At 36.7% G+C, this 26,826-nt stretch overlaps 1 protein-coding gene across 10 annotated transcripts in view; it reads right to left on the bottom strand.

Annotated features, from left to right (window-relative positions):
• The window catches only part of DAB1 (DAB adaptor protein 1), a 283,159-nt gene that overhangs the window by 174,537 nt on the left and 81,796 nt on the right, over positions 1–26,826 (bottom strand). For 2 of the 10 annotated variants that reach the window (XM_070745996.1, XM_070745994.1), the window contains exons 1-2: positions 18,414–18,782; positions 14,886–15,088 (exon numbers count right to left, since the gene is read on the bottom strand). In XM_070745996.1, coding sequence (XP_070602097.1) covers positions 14,886–14,952 — 67 coding nt within the window. In that variant the 5' untranslated portion in view covers positions 14,953–15,088; positions 18,414–18,782. Of the gene's footprint in view, positions 1–4,057; positions 4,155–14,885; positions 15,089–18,413; positions 18,784–26,826 lie in introns of those variants that run through there. The other 8 variants (XM_070746000.1, XM_070745999.1, XM_070746003.1 and 5 more) reach the window with 6 other exon arrangements.

The following is a 26,826-nucleotide window of genomic DNA, read 5'->3' on the forward strand; positions in this document are numbered from 1 at the left end:
AGCAAAGCATTAGTAAATGCGGAGTCCGCGGAGAGGGGCAGCATACAAATCTAAATAATAAATAAATAATAAATAAATAAATTAGTAAATTAAAATATTAGCAAATATAGTTCATTTCGAAAACCTGAGGTCAGCTTGGGAAGCTGATCGATATAAAAATTGGCAAAAATATTTGGTCAAATTAAACTAAAATACATAACCTATAATATATGCACCAATGCTGAAAATTGCATTTGATCCCACTTTATACACATATTATAAATAGAGGACTGTTTTAAATTGCTTTTTTGAGTGGGCCTATTCCTTTCCACATTCTGAGAGGACACCTTAGTCCTCCCTCAGCTGTTGTTAAATTGCCCAGTTGCCAGCCATGATGAGGAACATGGTTGACCATCTGGCAATTAGATCCAGTGTGCCAAATGAAACCATTCTTGAGCCAGCCAGGTTTGGCAAAGTTTGATCATTCCTCATTTCCACTTCAAGATTTTGCAAAATGCTCTGTGTGAAGCTGCCCTTGAAAAAAATATCCAGAGATTTCAATGGCACAAAATGCACCAACAAACACTAGAAAAATCATATTGTGCCCATGTTGACAGATTTACACTAAATTATGCAGAATTCTCTGGGCATAATTTACAGTGTTGTTGCAGGAAACAAACATCTCCTGTGTCACTCCCAGTTATGGAAGGCAATGTCCCAGAAACTGCATTTCACCCTTTAACTTCAGTAGAACAATCAAAGTATGTTTCTTTCACGATGACATGTCCAGTATTAGCACAACTCCAAAAGCTCATAAGACCAAACTTCTGGTTCCAGTGACTGACCCAGACTGGATCCTGCAATATTATCCTGGGGCACCTATACTTCCCTTCATCCGTACATACAGTATCACTGGAATCATGTTAGGAAATATCAGAAACTTTTTCCTAATCCTATTAATGTTCCAAATAAAATATTTTTAATGTGAAGATATCTGGTCCAGAATAGTAGGATATATGATCTGACTGAATCGTCTTTTTCCTTTGACTTCCTTAACTTAGATGTAATGAAACAGAACAGAATTATATGATTCAATTGAGTTTTTTCTGCTGTCAATTCAGTCTTCTACTTAATATTCTTCTCAGCTTCATCCTAAGGATAGTCAATAGATTTTTACTCATTTTTAAATGTATTTTGAGCTCTCTTATTTTACTTTCTTAATAGTTTCTGTGTGTTAGAAGAAAGTCTTGGATTCACTCAACACTATAGCCAGAAATATTGTTTTTGTTTATCTCCATGGTGACAAACCTATATTCAGTGTTGTTGCAATGTGTCAGGACTATATTTATTAAAATGTAGGTCATGCAATATCCCACAAAAAGATCACCAAAGCTATTTATTAAAAGGTTAATGTGCTGATTGTCTCTACGGTATATCCATAAGAACTTTAGTAAACCCTCTTAGTCTTATAATGACTCTTTCTAAATGGTAATAGCTTGATACAAAACAAGAATTTTATTGCAGCATCAAAACAAATCCAAAACATGTGTTCTATGTCTTAAATTACCCCATGTGTTCTATGTTTTATCAACCCTGTGTCAAGCAAAGCTAAACATTTAATAGTGAATGCCACATCATATGCACTAATCAAACAGGTGGCAAGGAAATAGGGGCAGTCAGGCACAACACAGGTCATGTAAACAGTAAACACAAGGTCAATCAAAATGGAGTTGAATGTCTATACACCAATGCACAGAGTATGAGGAATAAACAGGGTGAATTAAAAATTCAAGTAAATGAGTGAAGATATGACATAGTTGCCATTATGGAAACTTGGTGGGATGAGACTGATAAATGGAATATACAGCTAGAATACACAGCTATTTATGTATATAAATACAAATTTATAATGCCTTGGTAAGGCCACACTTGGAAAACTGTATCCAGTTTTTGTTGCCATGATGTAAAAAAGATGTGGAGACTAGAAAGAGTTCAGAGAAGAGCAACAAAGATGATTAGGGGACTGTAGGGTAAAACATATGAAGAACAGTTACAGCAGCTGGATGTGTCTAGTTTAATGAAAATAAGGACTAGGGGAGAACATGATAGCAGCATTCGTATATCTCAGGAGGTGCCACAAAGAAGAGGGAGTCGGGCTATTCTCCAAAGCATTTCATTTGAATTTCATTTTATTACTGTAAACAGCACTCAATGTTCAGGTCTGTCAAGATCCTTCTGTATCTTAAGCCTATCTTCAGGAGTATTGCTGCCAGTTTAGTGTCATCTGCAAATCTGATGAGTTCCCCATCTATCCCCTTGTCCAAGTCATTGATTAAAATGTTGAAGAGTAATGGGCCTAAAACAGAGCCTGGAGTACTCTACTGCATACTTCTCTCCATGTAGATGCAGTTCCATTGAGGACTACACATTGAGTGCAGTTGGTCAGCCAGTTACAAATCCATCTGGTGTTGATGCTGTCTAACCCACATTTTTCTGCTTTATCTAATAGTAGGTTATCAATTGCCTTACTGTAGTCCAAGAAAATGAACTATAACTAGATATAACTATATCTAGCAAATCAAGCTGGCAATGTTTAGATCAGAGATTTTAAAAAGCAACTAAATTTTTTAACAACGTTTCCAACAGATATTATTCATTATTTTTTTCATTCACACTTTGCAAGTCATAGTATCTGAATGTTAACTGAACAATACAATATGATGGGTAGTAAAGGTAGCCTTCAATTTATAACTGATGCAAGAATTTACGTTACTATGTGAAAAATCTGTTAAGTGAGTTTTGCCCTATTTTACGACTTTTCTTGCTATATTTGTTAAATGAATCATTGCAGTTGTTAAATTAGTAACACGGTTGTTGAGTGAATCTCGCTTCGTTATTGATTTTGCTTATCAGAAGTTTGCAAAAGGGGATCACATGACCCCCCAGTACAGAGCAACCATCATAAATGTGAGTCATTTGTCAAGCAACCAAATGTAAATCATGTGGCCATGGCATTATGGTGCAATGGTCATAAGAGTGAAAAATAGTATGGTGCAATGGTCATAAGAGCAAAAATAGTTATCAGTTAACTTTTTTCAGTGCCATTGTAACCTCAAACTGTCAGTGAGCAAACTGTTGTTAAGCTGAGGATTACCTGTATACAAAATCAAAAACCTACAATCCAACGATGATAAGCTTCTGGGGTGAAGTTTAAATAAATAGAATGATTATTTTCTACTTCTAAAGAACAAATTAACATCCCGGATCCTGAAGCTATTGTATCATTTAGAACAGTGATTCCCAACCTTTTTTGGCCATGCCTCACCTAAGCATCTCTAAAATCCTGAGGCTTTCCCCCCCCATGACATATAATTCTTATTATTCAAAAAGTGAACTACTCACACAGAGGAAGTCTAAAAGGTCATTAGGTTCAAACAAATTTCCAATTGTCCCCCTTAAAAATGAAATTGCTCCTCTGTGGGGCGTGGGCCCCATGTTGGGAACATGGGATTTAGAATAAGGAAGTTTTTGGATACTTTTAAACTGAATTATCACAGATCATCCCAATCCTGCCCATATTTGTGACCCTGCTAGAAAATTGACATGTAAAACAACCATTAATTAAATTATCACAGAACTCTTAGGAAAAAAATGATATTCTGTACAGTATTAGACAAAATCTGTTTCACCTGGTAATTATAACCATATAACAAGGATGATGGAATTGTACAATTGAAGAAATGTTTATGTCCCAGCTATAGAGATTTGGTTTTATTTCATTTTCTTTATACTATTATAATTTTACTAAGGAAGTGGTAAAACCAAGATCGCAAGTAATTGAAATAAATAATATAAAAATATTTACAAATATTTTATAAAAATATCATTAAAATCTATAGTATTTACAGGACATTTTTTTCTACCTCTATGTTCCCTTGTAGGGAAAAGTCACTATTTATTGGCATTTAAGAGTTGTTTCACCATGTGTATTGATACAAGTAATGCTTCTATTTAAAGCATCAAATGAGCCACATCTTTTGGAAGGCTTGCATGGCCAGCTGTCTACACACATACTTACCTTTGCATCAAATGAGCCACTTTGTTGTCAGTGGTAGTACTGTCACATGCAGATAACCAGGCCAGCCTTGAAAACAGTTCTGCAACAATTCCAAAGAACACAGCTGCTTTAATACCTGAAGGAGCTGTGCTTTGCCTGTACTAACAAGCTGTAATAAGCAGCTGTTTCCATATCTCTATTTGTGGCAAACAGAGGAAAGACACAAGAGGATATAAACTTACTCTTCTTTTATGTTTAGTGGCTGAATACCCTGGATGCTGCTCAAATACAAATATGACTTGGGAAAAAGTGGAAGTCAATCATTGGTTTCTTGCACTACAGCGTGGAAATGTACAACGAATGGATCTGTTGCTAATTCAGCCTCCCCAGATCTACTTTGCTTATATTATTACTCTCAGAAGCCAGTTAGCAATGAATCTACAAAAAAACCCTTCTTGAGTTGGGATTATTCTCTTTCTTACAAAATTAGTCTAAGGGTATGGAGGGGTTTCCCCCCCTTTCTTTTCATATGACCATCTAAGTGCATAGTTTCATATTTTATATTATATTGGAAGCATTTGTCTGGATCTATAATGGAGGAAACAGACATTGATCTCCACCCCTCAATGTTTCATTGAGGAGACAGTTCAATGTAAACAAAGTGCATGCACATTCACACAACTCCATTTGTGCAAGCAGTGGATGAACACACCAGCTGCTCACACAAGTGAAGCTGCATACATGTGAAGCTGCACACTCACCTGCCATTTGCATGGCCCAGTTCTAAATGGGCTGTGGCCCATGGATTGAGCACTCCTTCTTTCTTTCTTTCTTTCTTTCTTTCTTTCTTTCTTTCTTTCTTTCTCTCTCTTTTGTTCCGCCCTTCTCGAGGCTACTCAGCGCGGCGTACAGCATTGTAAATACAAACAATATATATGAAGAAATCTAATTATTTTTTAGAAAGAGATATACAAAGTTAGCAAAGATTCTAAAAACCCCATGTACAATCATCCACATTTATCCAACTCACGGTCCTCATGCCTGCCAGTCTTCAGAGCTTTATGAAAGACCAGGAGGGAGGGGATGGTATATATCTCTGGAGGGAGTTCATTCCAGAGGGCCGGGGCCGCCACAGAGAAGGCTCTTCCCCTAGGCTCCACCAGACAACATTATCTGGCCGACAGGACCTAGTTTAGTGATGCTGGAAATTATAATGGAACTGAAAAAAGATTTCACACGATTGTTGCAACAGTCCCATGGTCACTTGATCAAAACTCGGATATGGTAATTGGTTCACATTTATGACCGGCAAAATAAATGGGGAAACCAGATTTACTTAAGAACCATATTACTAACTTAATAACTGCAATGATTCACTTAACAGTGAATCTAGCTATGACAAGGAAGTAAAATGGAGAAACCTTACTTAACTCAGCAACATAAATTTTGGGCTCAATTGTGGCGATAGGTTGAGAGACTACCTTTATAGAAATGGGAAAAATAGTATTGACTAGAAAGAAAGTACATGAGGTTGTTTGTAACAATGCAATTCTACTTCCTATCAGAAAATGCAAATATTTCCAATGCTTCGTTGTAACATTTCTCACTCAGCTATAACAGTAGAAATGTGATTTATGATGACAGTGCTTGCTGAAACAGCCCACAGATTTTAAACAATTGTTGATTCTGCCGTGCCTATTTATAGTGCTGTCAACTTTGGACACTTATTTGTGTTTTCAAATTCAATGGTCGAGCACACAAAACTCATTTTTCAAGTTAGAATATTCTCAAGTATGTGTGTGTGTGTCTGTTACAAATATCTCTTCTTAAAATACACATTTCTGTTACAACTGTACTATCTGTTGGATGTACATGTCATATGAAAAATCTAATTGAGAAAATGCGCATAGTTTGAAGTAACATTAGGGAAAATCAAAACAATAATTTTTAAGAGCATGTCTGAAACTAATTTCTAACTCCCTTCTTAGAACATTCTTTTCATGTAATGATAAATGGGTAAGATAGAGATGAACTGAATAAGCTAATTGAATGCTTAGCACAGATCCCAGGAATATTCACTTGTAGTATTTTCAAATGATAGGCTTACTGTTTAAAAACATGATAAATGGCCACTTTCAGCTTTCAGTTAGTTTGCCAACAATATTGCCTCCCAAGATACACATGGTTTGCCTAGGTACCTTCTTTAGAAAAGAAGCTTAATGTATTTGATTCTATTCAAAATAAATTACTGAGCAGGATATTTTTTATCAGTTACAATAGAAAATTGTGATGATATTCTATCACCTGCAGCTTAGATACATAAAAGGAGTACAGGCATCACTTAGGAACTTTTGAACTATGCACTTGTGCAGATACAAGCAAACCTGTTTGCAATTCTAACAAAGAAAGTCCTGGAACATGGGAGAAGATAGGTTTAAAAGCACTCCATATGTACACTTGCTTGAACTTGCAAACAGAAGAGGCTTACGAACAACCTCTTGCAAGGTTGTTTGTAAGTAGCGCACTGTGACCTGTTCGTAAGTAGAGCCCTGTCTCTAATTGTCCTTTTACGGTTTCATGCCAAAACGGAATGTAATGGTCCTGATTCAAAATAGTTTTTCATATTACTTTTATAAATTTATGCTAGGAACTTAAATGAATTGTATTACTATGTACATTGTTTTCAGCATACACAAAGTGTTTTTAAGACTTCATAACACAGTGATGTTTAGTCTTACAGGGGAAAAAATGCGTGTTTTCAGATTTTTAAATCTATTTTTATTGATGGCAATAAAGTGTATAGAAGAATTCCTTAAATGCTATATTAGTGAGATTTAGACATTGCTGTTATCAAGATTTACTTTACAGTTGTTTCATATCTCATCATAACATTTATGAAATACTCATGAAATCTAAAAAATACTAGCAGTCATCCAAAGTCCATATATCTAAAAATAAAAGTCTGCTTTCCCATATTCGATAATATGGTTTACAATATATTCACATCTCTGAATAGTAATTTTCATGTTATTTGTTAAATTAACAAATTTATAGACCACTAATGCTTAAACCCATATTGTGTGTCCCTTACTAATTTTACACTTAAAATATGATGAGGGTGCCATGTAAACACTAAAAATAACTTTTATTGAATTAATGTTCATCTTACTATCATTAGACATGTTTTTAATATTTTTAACAGCTTTAACCTTCAATTTAATATGGAATATCCCAAATGTGATCCTAAATCTTGCAAATATCCTAAATTTGCAAGATTTAGAAATCTTGCAAATAACTATATTTTATATTTTATTTATTTATTTTGTCCAATACACAATAATACACAATGAAAGTTATAGAGGATATAGTAGAGAAGAAATACAAGATATAGGAGAGACTATAGGACAGGGGACGGAAGGCACTCTAGTGTGCTTATGTACACCCCTTATCTAATTTAACAATATTTTAAAATATTTATAGAAAAATAATGTCAATTTAGAATGACTCAAAACATATACTAATATCAATGCAGTACTAATTCAACTGAACCAATAGCGAAGCTTGTTTAGAATCTAGATAACAAATAAATAAACATTTGCTTCTTTTATGGCTTCAAGCAGAGCTAAATTCATGCCAATATGTCTAAAGGGTTTCTTTGACTTTCTTATTGTGCTTATCATGGTTGCCTTTTTCTTTCTTTTTTACTTGATCACTTGCATTCCACTGGGAAAATGAAGTCGAAATATGTGCCCAATGAAAAAGAATCAGCCTCTAACAAAATAGGAAGATAAATGACTTTTTCAATTGTGACTCAGTTGGGAAAAATTTCCATAGCTTGCACTACGACTCAGAGCATCTCTAATTAATGCTGTCACTAACCCTTCCACACAAGAGGTTTATTTTTTGCAAAGTATTTGAACCCAATCAATTAAACTCTGCAGCACATGCATCTATGAATTATTGAAATAGCCATGTAAGTTACTGTGGAAAGTGTGTATTAAATAGGCCTGTCCCACATAAACCCAAAAGACAGTTTTTGAAAGTGATCTCAGCCAATTTATTATTAGCAAATTCATTATTTGCCCCACGTTAGTAGACATCAGACTTCTAAATGGGGAAGGAATTAAAAACATAAGTATTAATGATGGTGAAAGTATAGATAATGCAATAGCAGTCATAGAAACATTCTGTCTGTTCCCTATGTCTCTAATGTAGTGTTTCCCAAATTGTGGGTTTAACTATTCATGCAATATAGATCATGTACTGTATATTTATCTTACAATATGGGTCTCATAACAATTGATGAAGGCTTGGCGGATTGTTTTCCGCATAAGTTATTTTTTAACAGTTTATATAAAACTATACAGGAAGTTTTGGAATAATGACCACAATTAGGCCCCAAAATCAATCAATCAATCAATCAATCAATCATTCATTCATTCATTCATTCATTCATTCATTCATTCATTCATTCAATTTATATGCTGCTCCTCTGCAGGGACATTGATAAGCAATGTGGTTGTTAAATGATTTACAACCAATTTTACCACCTTTTCACTATGGTTTAAAAAAATTGATTGCAGTTGTTGAGTGAATATAGCTTTACCCATAGACGCTGCTTATCATAACCAGCTATGAAGGTCACAAAATGGCACTCTAGATGCCACAACTCTCATAAATGCACGCTGATTGCATTTAATAAAGCTATTGGCCAGGAGTGAAATGCTTCCAGTTCCTGTAAGTCGCCAGAGAGCTGGTCAAAAAGAGAGCGTGAGGCTCCACCCACCCACCCATCGCTGCCATCTTTTATTCTCTGTTCATGCACAAACATTCTGTGCATGCACAGAGGGTACAAGAACCCAAATGGTGGCGTTCGGGTGGGTGGACGGAGCCTTGCGCTCCCTTCATAACCAGCTGTCCAACAACTCACGCACAAGTGTACCGGGAGCATTTTACCCCAGCTATTGGCCTATAGTTTTTTATTTGTGTTTGGTCTAAATCTTCTTTGGGATTAAAATGATATTAGCTTCCGTCCACGTGTGTGATATCTTGGCTTGTAATAAAACTTTCATTATATACCTCTAACATTGACAAGATCAATGTATCTTGTAAATCTTTATAAATTTCTGCTGGTAGACCATCTGGACCTGCTGTTTTGTTATTCTTTTGTCTTTTGATCACCTATACTAATTCTACCATTGTTATTCTTTTATTCAACATATTTTTCACCATTTTCAACACTTTTGGTCAATTGGCTTCTTCCAAGTATTGTATTATTTTTTTTCCTCTGGGATTTTTTTCATAGTCATATAACTTCTTATAGAACTCCTGAATCATATACATTTTTCTTTTCCATTTGGTAATATGATATACTTTTCTCATCCTGCCTCTTACTATCCATTTTTTCTCTTTCTCCTTCAATTTACAAACAAACCAGCTTCCGAGTTTGTTAGCATTTTGAAAAAAAAATTGTTTTGCTCTTTTTATTTGTTATGCCAGTTCTTCTTTTTCCATTATATTTAACTTATGTTTAATTATCTCCATTTGATTTTTTTAGATTCACATTTTGTCGTTCTTTTTGTAACTCTGCTTCAAGTCTTTATATTCTTCTTCTAGGATCTTTTCATATTGTTTCTTTCTCTAATTTTTTCTTGCTATATAAGGTATAGCTAATCTGATACTGTATATGCTTTCACTGTGTTCCACACATTTTGTAGTGAAGTCTCGCCTATTCTCTTTTTTAAAAAATCCCATTTATTTTTCCATCAGCTGTATAAATTCTTTATCTTTTAATAAAAATTGATCCAAAATCCATCTTTTCTCTTTTGTCCCTTCCAACTAATTTTTATTGGATATCATAGATTTGTTTCTATTTCTAACTCTTGCACAGGGCTTAATTCTGACAACATCTAGATTGTATCTACTCTATACCAAGACTGATGTCTGTTAAACTAAAATGTATAATTGGTTTTTCCCTGTGTATTATTATTATTACCATCAGTATTTCTGTTACTTTTTCTTTTTTTTACTTCTGTAAAATGGAATGCTGTATTCAAATACTTACATATAAATAACAAAATTGACTTTAAAAAATAAATAAATACATAGCGGTTGCCAAGTATCTAAATTTTAATCAAATGGTCATAGAGATGCTGTGACGGTAGCAATGTGAGGTCCGGTAAGTGGAAGTAATTTTTATCAGTGTCATCATAACTTCAAATGGTTCATAAACAAATGGTTGTAAGTCAAGGACTACAAGTATTCAATGCAAAGCAATGGTAGATTTTTTTAAAAAAAGTTAAATGTATTTAGTGTTTTCATCTGAAATAGAGCTAAAATATAGTAATTAAAAGTGGGAAATCCCTTTCTCTTACTATAACTCCACTAAAAAACTTGTTACTTTTACTAGGGGTCAGGACACTTCAAGGTATGTGAAGTTTGTTAATGACAACAGCATCATAAAGTTTCATATCCTCACTTTTGATCTAACTTAATACCATACGTCATGACCATGATGGTGAATTTATAACCATATCTACTGGCACATGAGCTATTGCCCCAGCTCAGGTCCAGCATGCATGTGTGCACTGGTCAGCTGATTTGCAGCTGGAGTGAAGGCTCTGGGAAAGTTTTTCCAGCCTCTGAAGTGCCCCTGGGGGATGGGGAGGCTGTTTTTGCCCTCCCCAGGCTCCAGGGAACCTTCTGCAGCCTGGGGAAGGTGAAAAATGGCCCTACCTGGCCCACTGAAGGTCGGAAATCTTCACATGTGCAATGCAGGGAGTTGTTCGCACATGTTCAGGGGATGGGGCACAGGGGGGCACTGAATTATGGGCCTGGGCGTCTGCACACTTTCGGCACCGAAAGGAAAAAAGGTTCACCATCACTGCCTTATGGTAACTCTTTATTCCTTTAGTTCATTATTTTTAGGAATCAAGTGTTGATTTAAAGATCTTGGAACATTATCTGTTTGTCTGTTCACCAGCAGAATAATAACCCCCCCCCCCCAAAAAAAAAAAAATCCCAGACAATAAATGAAAATTGGTTTAGGGGAAGCATCAGCAAAGGAAACTATGAGTTTAGAAAATGGGTTGAGATTCCAATTCAACTGAGAAAAAAAACAGAAACATCGGTGAAATCATTCCCAAAGCAGTCCCATATTAAAGCAGATGTCAATAGTAAAGCAGCTCAGAATAGTGACAACTCCCCCTCTGTAATACTCTGCCTTATGGTCACATAATCCAGAGGGTTTCTGCTCATGCTTCCTGCATCTTATTATTTAATAGTATAAGGACAATCTGGAAGGACTTAGGTTAACGCTGCCTTGTGGAATATGGCATTTCAGCTTCCAGTTCGGGAAATATTTTCCATAGCCAGATGCTAGAATGGGAAAACTACCTTTCTTACATTATTATCATCTTGTCATCGTCCTCCACACACAAACTGAATGTGGTGAATATACTTTACTCCTGCCTCCTATTTTTGCCCATATCCACAATCCTGTGAGGTGGATTGGATTGACACAAAATAACTGGCCCAAGTCACCGGTTAGTCTTGATGACTAAGAGAGTCCTAGAACTCACAGTCTCTTGGATTCTAGAAGAGCACTGTCACCACTACACCAAATTGGCTCCCTTTACATAAGGAAGTTCAGTAAATTCCTGTTCTTTTCATTTTGAGCAGGGGTGTCAAACCTCAAGGCCAGCAGGCTGAATTTGGCCAGTGAGTTGATTAGATCAGGGCCACAGGGCTGTCCTGGAAACAGGGAAGGACCAGCCCACAGTGCCTCCAACATTGAAAATGGAGCCCAGGCCCCATTTTAGGCACAGATGGTCTCCTGCAGTCCTTTGCCAGTGAAAACAGAGCTCAGCCCCCTTGAACTCCATTTTCATTGACCAAGGGCTGTAGGCAGCTGTCCAGAATAAAAATGGGGTCCAGAAAATGTGGGCACCGCCCGGGTTATGTTTTCACTGGCAGAGAGCTAGCAAAACAAATTAAAAGCAAAACAAAAGGACAAATGTTTCTTCTTTTGCATTTAAGCATGCAAAGGACAGGAAAGGGGAAAGATGAAAGACATAGAAAAAGATGGGAAGATTTATTCCTAAGCATTCTGCAGATTGTGAACTAATACCGATGGTTCAGAAGGAATTCTTGGCCTTTAATTTTTAATGTACCTATCCATACAGCATAACCCACAAGAATAGGTATCAGTTTGCTAACCAAGTCATTGTCCGGTGATCTCGGACTGCTGATTCCAGGAATCCTGCCCTACAGAAATGCATTTAACACAAATTCTACTAAGTTTTTAATCACAAATTGTACTAAGGCATACACTGTTTAAGCATAATTTATTGACTAAGCCAGAATCTGCAGTGAGAAAGAAGGATGGGAACTACGTGGCTCTCTTTTTTCTTCTTTACAGACTTAGAGTGAGAAGCTGCTTTCAGGCACTTAATTCTTTTTTAGTCACTGAACAGCACAGGACTAAGAAGGAATGTGTCAACTTTTCAGTATTATCCAAGTATATTTCATAAAGTTCCAATACAGCAGAAAAAGAAGCCCTACTCCCAAAAGGACAAAATAAGGAAGATTTATTCAGAGTATCTACATAAGAGTCTATTTAATCACTTTGACGCCAAATCCAGAACTGATCATATGATGTTCCTCTGTTTGGATAGATGAACTCGGTTTTAGTTGGTGCTAAATCTGAAATCAAAGCAAAGCTACTCTGCTACTGCTGAATATAATTTGTAACAGTTTGCATTCTGCTTTGTGAGAACTTTACCTTATTTCACCTCCAGAGTCTTGGGTTCAAATGTAATTAATTAATTAGATTTGTATGCCGCCCCTCTCCGAAGACTCGGGGCGGCTAACAACAATATAAAAAGACAATGTAAACAAATCTAATATTAAAAACAATCTAGAAAACCCCAATTTAAAGAACCACTCATACATACAAGCATACCATGTATAAATTCAAATGAGCTGTCCTTGGTGCTCTCTGAGCTTGCTTGCTTATGTGCTAGCAGATGTTTCATTACCCAACTATATAACATCATCAGTGCATGTGGATGTTTTCTTGCATCCAGAAAGATTCAGTATCGCGTTCTTATATTATTAAGAACAGATTTATTTCCTTTCTTTCTCCCTTCCCAACCCCCTCCCCCCATTAGTTACATGCAAGTATACTAAGTAATACTAGGGAAAATACACAGCTGTAAAATCTATTTCAAACTCTTTAAAGTAATAGGCAAGGAATAGGATCAAGATGTCAACCATGGAAATATCTACTTTTTTGTCAGATATTATCCTCTGTAAAAGTTACAAGTATTTCCCTTCAGAGCAACAAGAATGAGAGAAGGGCACTAGCATTTCTTTTAAATGTTTTACATTTAAGCATAAACGGACAGAAAGGAATCTTTGCCAACGCAGCAAAGCACTTTGATTGATTAAGTCAGGTAGAAAAGCACAGATTGGATCATAATTTCCATTGTCTTTGGTGTTTGAAGAAGTAAAAAAGAAAATTGTACCATAGACTTCAAAACCATTGCAAAGTGATGACGTGATAAATTTGCTTCATTAATTAGTAACAGAAAAAACAGAACCCTTTGATGGGCTAAGGGCTGGCAAGTACAAAATGCAGTCCAAAGGGTGTTTTAGCCCAAGAAATAGAACAGTCAGAAAATTTGCTCTCAAGAACAGCTGATAAGGAAAATGAGAAATAAGGAAAAGACAATGTCTGTCATTTTTTAATCCAAAATAAACATTTTGAAGTCAGTGTTGCTTGAAAAGAATGATCCCAAATTTTACTGAACTTGCTTATTCTAAGCTACTTGTTTTTTTTTAATCATTTTGCTTCATTCTCAAAAGGTGTCTTCTGCAGGGAAGCACCCTAATTCTCATTACATTTCCTAATTGTGTAAGAATTCATATGCAAAAAAGGATTGCCTGTTCTGCCCCCCACTCATGTTATGTTGTGTTGTGTGCGTATGTGAGTGTGTCCAGAAAATATTGAGAAAAGGAATGCCAACACCATTAAAATAAAGATCCCATGAATAATCCATCAACCACTGTGGGGGAACACTCAGATTTTAAGGTTTGTTTGGAAAAAACCCGACAATCAGGATATGTGTTAAATTAACTCCGAAGAAGATAGTTAAAAAGCCATGTGATGGACTAGAGAGGTTCACTACCTGGCCTATAAAGGAAGAGATTTTGAATATTTAAAAACTAAAATGTATGCATATAAATGTATTAAGGACCCCACTCAATATATACATATGAGTAATGGGCCAAAAATATTTTATATAGCCTCTATTATAAGTCAATGCAACTTCATTGCATTTTACGGATAGACAAGAAATAAACGTAGCATAGGGTAGGATAAGCTCAGGTAAACTATGAAAAAAGCTTATTCATATGAATGTCAGAAAGCACTATCCTCATTATGGCGGTATACAAAAATGTTTAAATATGATTAGCTACAATATCAACCCAAATCTAGACTGGTTGACAAAAGTCATAGGACAAAACAAATCAATAAACAGAGAAAAGGTTATGTGTAAAGTAATCAATAAAAAGGCACATTTAAAGTAATTTGAGAAAATATACTTCTAGAAATCTCTTTTTCCTTTATAAATGCTTATGGAAAAATACAGAATAAACCCGATTCTATAGAAATCCTATGTCTTCTGCATATTATTTAATTCTTTCAATGCATTCAGGCTTAATGGAGAGACAGATTTGGTGTACCCATCTGGTGAGTCAGTTTCTAACAAAACAACAATACAAGATCCTATAAGTAGAAATAGTACCATCCTTAACTAAGCTGTAAAGTACAAGAAATTCCTACCTTTCCTTTTAGACTCTTTCTTTGTGCTGGTTTTAACAGCCACTTGAAGTTCTGTCTCAGTTGACATCCTATTGTATCCTTAGTCCTCTTCACACAGATCCAGTATCTTGGCCAGGCTCATTTAGAATAATTCTTCCAGAGAATTACTTAGCTTTTCAAATACTAGAATCGCAAGAGCTCATTTCATTCACCCTTTTGAAGTGCTATAATAGAAAAACAACACAATTAAGCTATCTTAAGAATAGGTTTTCTAAGACATATACAGGTTCAGTTGAAACTTCCTATATAATGGATGTTAATTCTCATGTGTGTTAGGAAATAACTCTTATTTTATCTTTGTCACATCCATCCATTTATTTATTTATTTATGTATTTATATATTTATTTATTATTTGATTTAATTTGATTTGTATACTGCCCTCCTCCAATGACTCGGGGAGCTCACAGCATATAACAAAACAACACAATGGAAAATCTAATTAAATTTAAAATTACAGTTTAAAAGTCCAATATTTAAAAACAATTATTCTAGTTCAGTCATACAACATATATCTCATTTCATTGGCCAGGGGGCTGAGACCTAATTGCCCAAAGCCTGGTGACATAGGTAGGTCTTAAGACTCTTACGGAAGGCAGGGAGGGTGTGGGCAGTGCGACTCTCCAAGGGGAGCTGATTCCAGAGAGCTGGGGCCCCCACAGAGAAGGCTCTTGCCCTAGGCCCCACCAAGTGACATTATCTGGTTGATGGGACCTGGGGAAGGCCAACTCTGTGGGATCTAATCGGTCACTGGGACTCATACTGTAGAAGGTGAGGGTTATATTAATTTCAGTCGGATATTTACAGTAGTTAACAAATAAATACTACTATGTAGTACTTGATGTTTACTAAAATCCGGAAAATGTATTACAATTTCTATACATAAACACACATAAACTGTTTAAACATACATTTATAGTTTCTTCTCATTAATGATTGCCATAAATTATTTTTATTTGCATTTATAGTGTATGTAAGCTTACATCTAAATTTTTCTCTATGAGCTGAAAATAGCTTATAATGCAATTTTCTATATTATCAAACAGCTACTCTTCCCCGATGTTACATTTGTATCTGGTTCTCTCTATTGCTCTTAACACTTTAATCTAACAACAACTTACTGCCAATTGTATACATAAACTTTAAATTTTTTCACCACTGTAACAAATGCACGAATCCCAGCGACCAGTTAGGTCCCACAGAGTGGATCTTCTCCGGGTCCCGTCAACTAAACAATGTCACTTGGCGGGACCCAGGGGAAGAGCCTTCTCTGTGGCAGCCCCGGCCCTCTGGAACCAACTACCCGCAGAGATTAGAATTGCCCCCACCCTCCTTGCCTTTTGTAAGCTACTTAAAACCCACCTCTGCCGTCAGGCATGGGGGAATTGAGATCCTCTTTCCCCCTAGGCCTTTACAATTCTATGCAAGGTATGTATGTATGTATGTATGTTTGGTTTTTATATTAATGGGTTTTTAATCATTTTTAGTATTGAATGACTATTGTACACTGTTTTATTGTTGCTGTTAGCCGCCCCGAGTCTCCGGAGAGGGGCGGCGTACAAATCCAATAAATAAATAAATAAATTTCAAATTTCAAGGTAGCAGGAAACCCAACAGAAATACTTCTTCAAAGCAGCATCATAGAGGCTGAAGCACTATTATACCAATTAGAATAGTCATCATATAACCTTGATATTTATAAGAGGCTTGAAATTAAAGTCTAAAGCAAGATGGTAAATTTCAATACTTTGAGTTGAGGTAATACAATTCTATTTTCTGACTACCAACAACAGTCTCAAATTAATTTACTATTACTGCCCGGATCAATTTAATATCTGAAGACAGAATGGTCATCCTTCATACAGCTCCAGCAGATAGATAATTAACTACCGTACATACAATTTTAATTTTTATTATTCAATCTATCACAATCTTCCCTCTCTCCACTCCCCTCTTTCTATCACAGGTGGCTCTTCCATGTCTGGTACCTACTTTCTTACACTTTCTCTCCCCTTTCCTATTACCATCTCCTCCTCCTTCCTTCTGTTTCCTTTTTACTCTCTCTTTCTCTCCCTCCTCCTTCCTTCTTCCTTTTCTACCTCCCCTTCTACTCTCTTTCCTTCTTTCCTACTTCCTCTTACGCCCTCTAAATCCTTCGCTGAGTGGATAATTCTAATTAAAATATATATATATATATATATATATATATATATATATATATATATATATATATATATATATATAATTTTTATTCTCCCCACTGAAAAATTACACAGACTATCATACACTTCAATACAACTTAATAAACATGCACCATCTATTAAATATAGTAATTAATACTTAATCAGTCATTAATCAGTTAGTTTGCAAAAGTGGACCTATTTTTCAGCCTTTTTTGTAAAAATTGGGGCACACAGAAGGTTTGTGAAGCCTAGAGTGTTCCTGGGGGCTGGGGGAGGCAAAAATGTGCCCCTTTTTGCAAAAATGACCCATTTTTCACCCATTTGTTTTGCAAAAATGGGACGTGCAGACGGTTTGGGAAGCCTGCAGAGTGCTTCTAGTGTTTTTTACTTCCCCCAGCCCCCCAGGAACACTCTGCAGGCCTCCCAAACCATCTGCACACCCTATTTGTGCGAAAAAATGGGCCCACTTTTCACAAAAATGGGATGCGGGGGTGGGGCTTTGGGAGGCCAAAAATGGCTATAAGACACACAACATTTCCACCCTCTTTTGTGGGGTGGGTGAAGGTGTGTCTTATACTTGGAAAAATATGTTACTGTTTAAATCCATCTTTTCTATCTTTTAATATAATTCTATATTTGGACAAAATCACACATTTGAACACTTGATTTCCTTGTTATGAACCTGTAATCCAGGGGTATCAAACTCAACACCCAGGAGCTGGAGCCTTGATGGGTACTTAGGTCTGACCTATGGGGCCACCCTGGAGTGAAGGACCAGCCTGCAGCGCTTCTGCCAGCAAAAAAGGAGCTTCTGAGGGCCCTGTGCTCCTGAGCTCCATTTTCGCTGGCAGAAGGTTGCAGGAGGCCGTGGCAGCTTAAAACAGAGTGCGTGGAGCCCATTTTCACAGGCAGAGCATTCAAGTCAGCACAAGCCACCCTCTATGTGAGCTGGCCATGCCCACCCATGTCCCCAGAAGTCAGATACAACGTTGGTGTGTCCCTCAATGAAATTGAGTTTCACACCCCTGCTGTAATCCCTTGCTTTGTGGTGGGTTCAAGGTGACAGACTGGAGCTGAACATTTATTGGCCAGATGTCCTTCCTGATGCCTATGCAACATTTGCAGCAAATATTTTTCTCTTTGCTCCCTGATAGAAAAGCATCTGCTGCTGCCTAGAACTGAGCTCTCAATCTTCCAAGTGGGATATGAGACTCTTCACCTCTAGGCCATCACATCATTCACACTCTTGAATATAATAATTAATTTCAAATATCTACTAAATATATACATTTATATATACAGTAGTACCTCTAGATACGAGTTTAATTCGTTCCAGAACCAAGCTCGTATGTCGATCAACTCGCATCTTGAACGAATGCCTTTAGACTTTGTTTTTCCCCGCCGAGATAACCAGAAGCAAGGATTCTTGTGCCACCTAGTGGAAGCTCGGCTCGTATCCTGAATTTGAGCTCGGGTGTCGAACAGAAATTTCGCTTGCGTCATGGCTCATAACTTGGAATACTCGCATATGGAGCAGCTCGTATCTAGAGGTACTACTGTACATTACTCCGAGCGTTTGGAGAGGGGCGGCATATAAGAGAGAAACATTAGGACAGGGGATGGAAGGCACGCTGGTGCACTTATGCATGCCAATCAATCAATCAATCAATCAATCAATCAATCAATAAATAAATAAATAAATAAAATTTATTAATAAATACAATAAATAAATGCATGTTTTCTACAACAATTTTTCTACTATTTATGAACATCCTATATATCTATCTTGCATTCATTTCAAAACAGCATATCAATCATTTTCTTATCCATGTGAAAAGCACTTTTGGTTGCACAGAGAAATCTGGCTATTCTGTTCATTGCTATTGTATTAGAAAACTCATTCATGTAAAGCTATCAGTATGACTGATGCTTTATAGAATACTGTGTGTGATGCAACAGAAGCATATCGGCATGAAAGAGGAAATAAGTTATTTGTCTCAGATCTTAAAGCGGCCTGGGCTTTTGTTTAGCATGACGGTCAGTACCAAAAACAAAGCTTGTTTTATTTAATTAAACACTAATTATGCTAAACTACTTTTGATGACTAACCTGTTTTATTTACTTATACCCCACCTTTATTACATCTATACATTTATCAAGATACATGTATGTTGATACATTTATCAACATATCCAACACACCTTCCTCCTCTCATTTTCCTCATAACAACAACCCTGCAAGGAAAGTTGGGTTGAAAAAATGGCTGGATCAAACTCAACCAGCTGGCTTTCATGGCTAAGGCAGGACTAGAACTCACTGTCTCCCACTTTCTAGCTTGGTGTCTTAACCACTAGGTCAATACTTATTCTAAAATAATTCTGTTAAACTATTGAAAAATCCATGAACTAAAAATCCTTAAGGCTAAAGAATATGTCTATAAGCCAGGGACCAATGGAATGAAATCACACATGCAGCCCTAATGTTCTATTTTCTGCTCATATCTCATTGCAACATTACTCCTCCCAAAGTCCAAAAACAAACAAACAATGCTGCTGTTTTCCCCAAGTTGCTTCTGGTTAGCATTTGTCCACCTCGATCCGTGTTGACGCACTTATGGCATACATGCTACAGGTGGCATATGGAGCCATATTTGAGGGCAAGCGAGGTATGTGTGCACCGGCTAGCTGATTTTCGGCCTTCCAGAGGGAAGTCATTTTCACCTACCCCAGGCCTCAGGAAAACCTCTGGAGCCTGTGGATGGCAAAAAACGGATGCAACAGGCTACCAGAATTTCCAGTAGGCCCACTGGGTCCATTTTTTGCCAGCCACAAGTTTTCTTGAAGCCTGGGGAGGATGAAAAATGACCCAACTGGAAGTTCATTTCTGAACTTCCAGTAGGCGCATTGAGTGTTTTTCACCATCCATAGGCTCTCCTGAGGCTTTCCTGAACCTGGGGCGGGTGAAAAATGGCCCAAATTGCTCTACCGGAAGTCTGGAGGCTTCGGTGGGCCCTGTGCACATGCGTGGGGGGAGAGCATTGCTTTATTGGTGTCCACGTGCACATGCCCTTTTGGCATTCAAGTAAAAAAGGGTTTGCCATCACTGACCAATATATTTATATCCTTTAAATTCCAAACAGCCCTTATCGAAAAGAGCTCTCAATTGAATTTCCTAGTTTAACCATTAAGACAATCTCCAGTATTATATTACTTTGAGACAATGTGTTTTAAGCATCATTATTCTACAAAGTTCAGTTTCTCCTATAATGTCTTTATCCTTTGTGTTTCAATATTTGCAATTATAACAATCAGAATCTTATAAAGTAGAAAAGTAAGTACAAAAACAAGAAGATGACTATAAGAACTTAATAGTCAGTTCCTGAATTTAGTATATTTCTTCTTGTTAATATCAGTTATCAATTACCTTATTGCTTTGCACCTTATCTCTTCTTAAACTTTACTTGCCTGACAATTTCTTTCATTCCTTTGAAGTGATTCTTCTGAACACATCTTGGCTTATGGGAGTGACCCTATATAAATTGTCATTACAACAGGGATTTAGTCATTTAGGATGACCTTCTCAGTAAAACACAGCATTCTGAAAGTGCCATAAGCTAAATGATCCTAAAGTCATTTTATTCCTTCCAGGATTCAAGATATCCTGTGATTCAACCCATACAAGACTCTTCACATCTCAGTTACTGACAATAGTTTTTTTAAAACTCAGCATTTTACAATCCAGAGATTAAAGCTTCTCATTGCTTCAGAATGATTTCAATAAGTGTTTTAAATTAAGTCTCTAAAACTACTTGCCCTTTTCAAATTCAAGCTCTTTCAACATTTTGAAATGCTTCAATAACCTTACATGGCTATGCACAATTTGAACTAATTTAATATTCTTTTAGTGTGTCAAGGTTTGTATATAGTTCTTCTTAATGAGCTCTTCAGATCTGTACGTGAATTATCCAATTTTCAAAAACAGATCTTCAAAGTCTGTACAACTGGTTTAGGAAGCATAAAAGTTTTGCCAACTCTTCAGAAACCCAAATAAATAAAGTCAACTTTCAAATCGCCTAAACAACCCAAAATTACAGCTATCCATTTCTAGTCACTAACCTCCAAATGGGTTGTAAATTATATTGAAAGAAAATGAATAATTAAACTATACAATTAAATAAATTGAGCCAATACAGATATCTTGATAAAACCATGTTTTAAATAATGTAAAATTATACAGAAACCAGAAACCATAAAATAAAGTTGAAACCTTCACCCTTGAAAAGATCCAATCCTCCCCACTTTTTTACTAATCTGACACTGTGTTCCCTTTCTTGGTTTGGGGCTGTGATACAGTTAAAATTCTATTTATTCAGAAATTTCACTGGCAATCTTAATAAAGTGTTAAAACATTTGAGACTTAACACACATTTATCACTTTACCATCTCCCCAAAATCCAAAGAGCAAAACAGAATTTCTAATTTTAAGTATCTTTATTTTAATAGATTTATCAATATCTAGTTAATTTACAACATAAACTGCCCAGCGTATACAAGTAGGATGTACCAATTTCTTATGTCATACTACCCAGAAAGAAATCAAAGTAACTATATCTAGCCTCTCTGCAGGCATTTTGCCTTCACAGTTTGAGTAACTTTCTGAATAATACTACAACATCATCATCATCTTGTTAGTTTATGCAGCAAAATATGTTTCGGAGGATATTTGATGGAAGGACTCAAGGAGACTCATCAAAAATGCAACAGTACATATAGCAAAACAATATTATCTGTTAATTATGTTCTGTTATAAAAACAAGAGGTAGAAGGAAGACTTTGGTTCTAGCTATGTTAACATTCTGTACAATGGCACAATGCATTTCATTCGCTCTTTACAGTAATATTGCACCATATCTATAAAGTGTTGAAACATAAGACAGAATCAACATAAGGCTATACCATTAAAGCATACCTTCACCAATGATATCCAAAATCAAATATTTTCCTGATTTCCTTTGATAGAAATCAGCCTAGTGGTCAATCACAATAGCATAAAAAAATTTGCATTCAAAATGCATAATTACATATTTTATTGTTATTGTTTTAACAGTTGTACACATCAGTAATTCAGAATGGAATATAAATACCAATCCCCCCCAAAAAAATAACATAGAATATTCTATTACTCAACAATAAATATATACTCACATTTATTTTTAAAATAAAGCAAACAAATATTTAGAAGACTGTTGATTCAGACCACATTGTTAAAACTAAACTTGGAAGGCACCATCAAAAGAAATTCCCCAATAAACTGTTTACATATCTGAAGGGAAATATGGTGCAGAAATGAAAGAGGTAGATAGAAATCAAGATTTAAGTTTTAGACAATATTCCAATTCTAAAATTTAATGTTTTCATCTGTAAAATGAGTACAGCATCAATTGTAATGAAGAAAAATACAATCAAGACTGTCAAAAATATTGAAATGCCAGAAGTCTATCCAAATAAAATATAAGAAACACTTGTAAAGCAGGTTCCTTAACTGAAAGTGTAATTACGGTATATTATTATTTTTCTTAAAAGAAAATGACAATGGTAATCATAATTTAGCCTGAGTTGAGTACAGTTGGCCTCTTTCTTTTGATTAAACTCTTGTTTTGTACCCTGTGCTTTATTAAGTTGTAGAACTAGAGTGACAAGGGGAAGAATGCATTCAATAGCTCCTCAGTCTAGATCCAATAAGTTGTCTTTCAAGTCATTTCCACTGAAATGGAAGGAAGCTTTCACCCTTTAATTATCATGGCATATTATTTCTTTTTAAGGAGCTGTCAGGTACACAGCATTCACTTAACTGATCTCTCATTCAGATGATAACAATGAAACTGTTTCATAGGAGTGGCTGTTTAAACACAATATAAATAACTTCAATTTCCCACGGGAGGGTGAGGAATGATTAAAACAAAGACACACTGATGAACACTTTTTTGTCAAACGGCACAAGCTTCTATCAGAAATCTTTTTTTAAAAAAAATAAACAAATAAGAGCTATTAAGTACCCTTAGAATTGCATTTTATTTGTGAAATAAGAATTCAAGCTAAAAAAGGGGTGAATAAAATAACATTGCCTTAATACATATGGATACTTCTCTTTCTTTTTTAAGATAACATGCTTACGACAGATTAAATCCTACATAAAATTAAAAATGAAAGCACCAGTTCCCTCACTAGATGACATTTTTTAGATTTACCACTAGTTTTTTCAAGTTTATTTTCAAGTTTTATTGGATTTATATGCTGCCCCTCTCCGAAAACTCGGGGCGGCTAACAACAATCATAAACAATGTACAATAAAATCCAATACTAAAAGCAAATTAAAACCCCTTAATATATAAAAACCAAACATACATACAGTGGTACCTCGAGATACGAGTTTAATTCGTTCCGGACCTGGGCTCTTAAGTCGAGCAGCTCTTATCTCGAACGACTTTTCCCCATAGGAATTAATGTAAATAATTTTAATTGGTTCCAGCCCTCAAAAAACTCACAAAGTTAGTCTAAATTATGCAGAAAGACATGTTTTTAATGAAGAAATGTACATGTACATATAAATGAATAATGAAGTTTCTTTCACTTAACTTGTAAACTTTCTTAAACTTTTAAATTTACATATGTTCAACTTCTCTGCCACCCAATCCTGTAGGACAGAGGTCCCCAACCCTTTTTGCACCAGGGACCGGCTTTAAGCGATCAAGAGAGGAATGGGTGAATGAATGGACGGAGGGTGGGAAGGAAGGAAGGAAAGAGGGAAGGGACAGGAACAGAGGAAGGAAGCAAGGAAACTTATGAAAGGGGAGAGTAAGAGAGGAATGAGTGAAGGGAGGGAGGGAGGGAAGAAGGTGGGAAGGAGAAAGAAAAGAAGAAATAGAGGAAGGGAAGGTAAAAGAGAGAAAGAAAAAGAGCAAGAAAGAAAGCTGCAAGCCCCCCCCCGAGCCCCCCAGGCCGGCTGCAACCTTTTAAAACACGTGCGCCGCTTCGCAGCTGTCTCCTGAAGCCAAACGTGGAAGTTAGCGTTTGGCTTCAGGAGACAGCTCCTTGGCGCTTGTATCTCGAATTTGGGCTTGTAAGTAGAACAAAAATATCTCTCCCCTCCCAGCTCTTATCTCGAGTTGCTCTTAAGTAGAGCAGCTCTTATGTCGGGGTTCCACTGTACAAGTAAAAAAAGAAAAAGAAACATACAATTTCACAAATGGATGAAAGACAGAGGCATATTTTATATTCACTGATGGACTGGGGGATTTTTTTGAAAATTAGCTGAGAGTTCTGCCATTTTGCCCTTCAAGACCAAGAAGGATACTAAAAGTGTGATTTTTGTTCTTCTTACTAGTTCAGTGATGGATGTATCAGATAAGCAGGTATCTAATACAAAGAAGGATGGCTCACACAAAGGTCTATACTGAAAGCAAAGAAGTACAGTATATGCTATTTTTTTCCATGACATGAGTGGAATAGTTAAGAAAGAAGGGGAAATCCCAATCAGAGGTTATAGTAAATATCACCTGGACAAAATACTGGGCCACTGTCGTAACCAAAACAGACAAGAGAGCTGTAAAAAGGAATAAAGTAAGTAATGAAAAGCTACTATGCTTTTATTACATATTGTGTCTAGACCTGAAGCATTTTCATTAGATGGCAGCTGATATTTTAAGCTCTAGATCAGGAGCTCCTCTATAATACAGGCAGTCCTCGACTTATTTGTTTAGTGAACGTTCAAAGTTATAAAATCACTGGGGGGAAAAGTGACTCATGACTGTTTTTCCACACTTAACAACCACTGGACTATTCCCCAGTCATGGGATCAAAATTCAGGGGCTATATTTATGATGGGTGCAATATATCATGGACATGCAGAGGTGGGTTCCTCAAGATTTGGACTGGTTCTATAGAACCAGTAGTAAATTGACAGCCTCAGTCGCTGGAACTGTCAGACAGTGGGTGGAGCCATCTTGTTTTTATTTATTTATTTATTTATTCGATTTTTATGCCGCCCTTCTCCTTAGACTCAGGGTGGCTTACAACATGTTAGCAATAGCACTTTTTAACAGAGCCAGCATATTGCCCCCACAATCTGGGTCCTCATTTTACCCACCTCGCAAGGATGGAAGGCTGAGTCAACCTTGGTGATGGGTGATGAGATTTGAACCGCTGACCTACAGATCTACAGTCAGCTGCAGTGGGCTGCAGTACAGCACTCTACCTGCTGCGCCACCCTGGCTCATTTGAAGAAGCTTTTTTGCTTCTGCTCATGGGCAGCTTTTTTATAGTACTGCGCAGAGGATCATTTCTGGGAAGTAACGCGCACACGCAAAACATGCACTTCCGTTGTGATGCGAATTGGTGGAAACCCACCCCTGGAGTCATGTGATCCCTTTTGCGACCTTCTGACAAGCAAAGTCAACAAGGAAGTCAGATTCACTTAATAACCACATTGCTAACTTCAACAACTACAGTGATTCACTTAACAACATGGCAAGAAAGTTTGCAAAATTGGGAAAAACTCACTTAACAATTATCTTACTTAGCAACAGAAATTTTGGGATCAATTTCTGTCATAAGTTCAGGATTATCTGTATAGAAATAGCAATAAGGGTATTTACCTAGGAAGAAGTCTTCTATGTTTCTAAGAAAGCATGTGAGGTTGTTTGTAACAATGTGATTTTATTTCCTATCAGAAAATGCTGTCGTATGTTGAAGACTACCTATACCAGGAGTCTGCAACCTACTACTCTAGAGCCGGCATGTGTCTCTTTGGGCCTTCTGCTGTGGCTCCCCATCACTGACCACCCTGCCCCTCGTCCTCCCCTCCCTGTCACTCCTTGCCTAGACTGGGAAGGTAAGGGCAATGGTAGGGGATGGAGAAGTGACTGGGGCTGATTCTTCATTCTTGCTTGAGATTCTTCCAGCCCTTGTTTGGTGCTGGATGTACCTCAGTCACTTGGAGAGATGCGTAACAGGCTCTCTGCCTGAGACATTGGCCAACCCAGCCACGACTGACACCGGCCTTACTATCGTGAAGACTGGCAAGGTAGGACTGGGATCCAGGAGGAGGGGATGACAGAAAGGGGAACAGGCCTTCAGTGTCCAGATGGGGCTTTAAAACGTGCATTGGGAACTTTCACCACCCAGAGGATGCTTTTCAATTAAAGCTGTGTGTGTGTGTGTTTTGTGTCTCTCGTAAACCTAGAGAGATCTCCATGGAGCTTTTTGCTGCTCCTTTTCTTTCTTCTTGCCAACTTTTTAGAAATTTATTTATTTTATATTATATTATATTATATTATAATATTATATTATATTTATTTATTTATTTAATTGTTAGATTTGTATGCCGCCCCTCTCCATAGACTCGGGGCGGCTAACAACAATAATGAAACAACATGTAACAAATCTAATATTTAAAATAATTTTAAAAACCCTTATTTAAGAAACCAAACATACACACAAGCATACCATGCATAAATTTTTTAGGCCTAGGGGGGAAGGGAATATCTCAGTTCCCCCATGCCTGACGACAAAGGTGGGTTTTAAGGAGCTTATGAAAGGCGAAGCGGGTGGGGGCAATTCTGATCTCTAGGGGGAGTTGGTTCCAGAGGGTCGGGGCTGCCACAGAGAAGGCTCTTCCCCTGGGTCCTGCCAAACGACATTGTTTAGTCGACAGGACCCAGAGA

Source organism: Erythrolamprus reginae, chromosome 3, assembly GCF_031021105.1.
Source record: "Erythrolamprus reginae isolate rEryReg1 chromosome 3, rEryReg1.hap1, whole genome shotgun sequence".
Lineage (NCBI taxonomy): Eukaryota > Metazoa > Chordata > Lepidosauria > Squamata > Dipsadidae > Erythrolamprus > Erythrolamprus reginae.